Consider the following 4,523-nt stretch of genomic DNA (forward strand, 5'->3'; position numbering starts at 1 on the left):
GCCATTGTGGGTTTGCCTGGCCTGTGTGTGCCGGGGTGTTCGGGATGCTGGCATGCTCTATTACAACGGCCTGTCAGTTGGGGCGTAGCTGGGTATGGGGGGTGTTGCTGTTGTATGTCAGTGGGTGAATGTTGGTGCGCAGATGGCAAAGTGATGAAAAGCCCCCGATGTTCCTGCCAAGGCTGCTGTGAAGGGCTTTGGCATCGGGGTGGCTGGGGCGGGTCGGGGAGGCAGGCTGGCAGCTGGCCGCCTCGGTGGGGATTTCCATCTCCTTTGGGGCTGCTTGTGAGTCTGCAGGGGAGATGCTGCAGGACAGCAGGGCAAGCCCTGCAGGGCAGGCAGGACCCAGCTCATTCTTCCTCCCTGCCTCCCTCCAGGCCCAGGGCCCCGGCCAGTGCCCAGCGTCGCTGGGAGCCCCGGCCAGCACCACGGACGGCGCCCAGGAAGCCCGAGTCCCCCTGGACGGGGCCTTCTGGATTCCCAGGCCCCCGGCAGGCTCACCCAAGGGTTGCTTTGCCTGTGTGTCCAAGCCCCCGGCCCTGCAGGCTCCAGCGGCCCCGGCCCCTGAGCCCTCAGCATCGCCCCCCATGGCGCCCACCCTGTTCCCCATGGAGTCCAAGAGCAGCAAGACGGACAGCGTGCGGGCCTCTGGTGCCCCCCAGGCCTGCAAGCACCTAGCCGAGAAGAAGACTATGACGAACCCCACAACAGTCATCGAAGTCTACCCAGACACCACCGAGGTCAACGATTACTACCTGTGGTCCATCTTCAACTTCGTCTACCTCAACTTCTGCTGCCTGGGCTTCATCGCGCTGGCCTACTCCCTCAAAGTGAGTGGGGCAGGGGAGGGGGGCAGGGGGAGTGGGGGATGGCAGGTGGGGGCCGCCTCATGGGATCCAGAGACACATGGCTGCCGGCTAGCTCCGAGCCAGCAGGGTGGGGCTGCCCGTCCCGGTCCTGAGCTGCGGAAGCTTCCAGGCTGCCTTGACAGGGCTCGGGGGGGGCGCAGGACTGCGTTCTCTACACAGCCAGCTTAGTCCTTGCGGAGCAGACCCAGGGCTCAATGTCCTGTCCTCCGGATGGGGTCCTGGGGCTGCCCCTGGGCATGCGGGGATGGAGCCGCACCCCAATGAAGACCCTTGGAGCCTTTCTCCTGTTGGCAGGAGGACAGTGCGGAGAGCTTCTCCAAGCCCCTCACAGGGACCCTGAAACCAGGCAGGCGTCCAGAAGGAGGCCACGGTAGACAGGGCCTCTGATCAAGTCACTGCTTTCTGCCTTCCCTCTCCCACATGATTTCTAGACAGTCCGTCCTGGTGGCCGGGGTGCCCGGTGGGGGGCGGGGGGTGGAGAGAGCCACCAAGCATGTCCCACACACCCCTGACCCCAAACCCTGAGTGGGTACAACTTCCAGGAGCCCCTCACTGCTGTGAGAGGAGCTGGCTGGGAGCAGAGCAGGGCGCCAGGCAGACAGGACCTCATGTCCCCAGGGCAAGGCAGAAAGAAATGGACCAAGATTGCAGGAGAGAGGCTGTGATCCACTCACATTCGAAGTGGGGAGCTCGGTGGAAATGTATAAGGACTGAAGGGCCCCACCAGCAGGACCCATCTCCCTGTCACTCCGGAAGGGTTTGGCTCATGTCTAGCCAGATCATCACTGTCCCCGGATTGTGGGTCCAAGCCCAGGTGCATGTCACTGATTACATGCACGCCCAGTGAGGTGGGGGCGGAACGTGGGGGCTGGAGGGAGGGGAGGGTCTAGGCCAGGGAGGCTGGCCCTGGAAAAAGGACAGAAGCCTGGACAGCTCTGCCTCTGTGCGTCTTTGAGCCCCACCCCTGCCCCTGGCATCACACGCCCTGGCCACCCGGCTATCCCCACCTCCTGACTCATCGTCAGCATCACCCACCGCCAGGCGCACCTTTGCCTGCAGGCCTGTGTACTGAGCTCTGGGCTCCGCCGTGGGGGACTGCGTTGTGTGAGTGAGTGTGTGTGAGTGTGAACATGTAAGTATAATTGCACGTTTGACCATGTGTGCACAAGTGTGGGTGTGAGTGTGCGTGCGTGTGTATGTATCACGGGTGGGCTTGAGTGTGCGTGTATATAGGAGCAACTGTGTGTGAGTGTGCACGTGTGTGCATGAGTGTGCGTGCTGTGGAGGCAGCAAAGGGAAGGGGGCCCTAGAAATTGGGGAGTGGAGGCCCCAGACCAACCTCAGCTCTGCCCCCCTGCTGCCCTCTTGCCGTGCCCTGACAATGGCCTGTAGACCTGGGTCTTGCTGCGTGGGCTCCCGTCCGGAAGCTGTCCCCTCCTCCCCTTGGCTCGGCTGTGGGTGCCGGCTGGCACAGGGCAGGCCCATCTGGTGCAGGTTGTAGGTAGGTCAGAGATTTCTGAATGGTGCAGGATTAGCTCTGGGGTGGGGGTGGGTAGGAATTAGTGCTTCCGAGGGGCAGAAGGGAGCTCACCATGACTCCCCTCCGGGGGACAGCCAGGGCAGAAAAGCTTGCGGCTTGCCAGGGAAGAGGGTGTAAGGTGAGTTGTCTCTGGCCTGGGCGGGGGTGGGGCGTGCAGCACCGGCTGGCTCAGACTCCTGCATCTGGGAACGTGTCCATCTGTCCATCCAGCTGCATGGCTCCTGGCCTGCCGCACCCTACACCATTTGTAGCCCATCATGGGCACTGCCAAGGGCGCCTAACGGACTTGGGGTCAGAAGGCCTTGGCCAAATTCCCAGCTTGGTCCCTTAAGAGCAGTGAGCTCTTGACAGGCCACCTTCATCTGAGCTCATTCCTTCGTCTGTTCACAAAACAAACTGAAATGAAACGACATTCCAGCAAGCACACCTGCGCAGGGTAGAGTTTGGCATTCGGCGGGTGTGAAAGAAACACGGTGTCCCTCTTTGCCTTCCCCTGTCCATCCACCCATCAAACCGGCCGTCTACCCTCCACCCACATGGGCCAGTTCAGTTCAGGGCAGGCTGGGTCTGCAACACACAGATCGCCGATCACAGCCTTATGTCGCTTCACCTAGTGTCCGGGGAAGGCAGAGACACAGAACGTCAACTCTCCACTCTTGCAGTAGGCGCGAGCTGCTCATAACGACCACTGGCACCCCCTGTTAGCCGAGCCAGAGTCCTCATCTTGGCATTCAGGGCTCTTCAAGATGTTCAAGATGCATTCTCAGCCATTTCCTAGCCCCCCCCCCCCCACATGTGCCCTGCCCTGCCCCAACCCTTCTGGGAGCATACCTCGGTTTGCAACGTGCTGCTCCCTCAGCCTCAGGGCTTTCCATCTGCAAAGACTCTACTGACTCACTCTGGCTGCCCCCACTTCCCAGCAGGGACTCCCCTGCCCCAGTCATGGCTGCCCTCTCCACCAGAACCACCCCTTCCTCTTGCTGTCACCGGTGCCGAGGCAGGGCTGACCACGGTAGGGGTCAAAGGGTGTTGTATGAATGGGTGGATGGACAGAGGACACCTCCACGATAGAAGAAGTGTCACAGTGTTTCAGAAAAAGAACACTTCATTCCTGATTTGGGACGACTCTGGAGCCGGGTGTGGGACACTTACGGGAGGAGTCATCATTTTCACTGGGCAAGGCGGGGTAAGGAGACAGGTGTTCCAGATGGAGAAAAGAACATAAATTAGGACACGAGAGTGGGGCAATCGGGGGGGATTGCAGGGCCCCCATCTTCTGTGGGGGACAAGAAGATAGTCCTGGAAAGCCAGACACAGCCATGCAGGGAGGATTTGAAAAATTATGTGAGAGGTTTGGATTTCATCATGTGGAAGACACAGAAGGGAAAGATAGGGTCGGAGCAATAAAATCTGCAACCAATGTGGAGGAAGGGGACAAGAGAAGCCCAGAGGCAGAGAAAAGTTAGGGTCCCAGTGTGGTGGCCAGGAAAAGGAGCACATAGCTTGAATTAGGGCAGGGATGGTGGGCAGGAGAGAAGGAGCAGATTTAATGACATGGTGTCTCCTCAATCTGGGCCTAGGAGGCTGTGGACTTCCCAGTAACAGGGAAGTAAAAAAGATTGATTACGAGGGGGGATACTGTGCCAGTTTTGTACATACATATTTGCCCATTACTTGCTTTATGAATATCAACATCGTCCACCCACCCATCCATCCACCCACCCACCCAACCATCCACCCACCCATCCAACCAGCCACCCATCCATCCATCCACTCTCCATCTATCCTTCACCCACCCACATCCACCTGCCCATGTACCCATCCATCCACCCACGCCCCACCCATCTACCCACCCATCCACCTGCCCATCCATCCCTCCATCCACCCATCCACCCACCCATCTACCCAACCATACATCTATCCAGCCAGCCAGCCAGCCATCCACCCACTCATTCACCCACCCATCCATCCATCACCCATTCATTCACCCACCCACCATTCCATCCACCCATCCACCCATCCATTCTTCCACCCACCCCTCCGCCCATCCATCCACCCACACACCCCTCCATCTACCCATCCAACCATCCGTTCTTCCACCCACCCATCCAGCC

At 59.8% G+C, this 4,523-nt stretch overlaps 1 protein-coding gene across 1 annotated transcript in view; it reads left to right on the plus strand.

The window, feature by feature from the left end:
• Positions 1-4,523, plus strand: part of IFITM10 (interferon induced transmembrane protein 10) — a 6,717-nt gene continuing 2,194 nt past the window's right edge. Inside the window, exon 1 of the mRNA XM_035012406.1 lies at positions 1-830. Coding sequence (XP_034868297.1) covers positions 303-830 — 528 coding nt within the window. The 5' untranslated portion in view covers positions 1-302. The remainder of the gene's footprint in view (positions 831-4,523) is intronic.

This window comes from Mirounga leonina, unplaced genomic scaffold (genome assembly GCF_011800145.1).
Source record: "Mirounga leonina isolate KUSES-001 unplaced genomic scaffold, KU_Mleo_1.0 Mir_166, whole genome shotgun sequence".
Taxonomy (NCBI): domain Eukaryota; kingdom Metazoa; phylum Chordata; class Mammalia; order Carnivora; family Phocidae; genus Mirounga; species Mirounga leonina.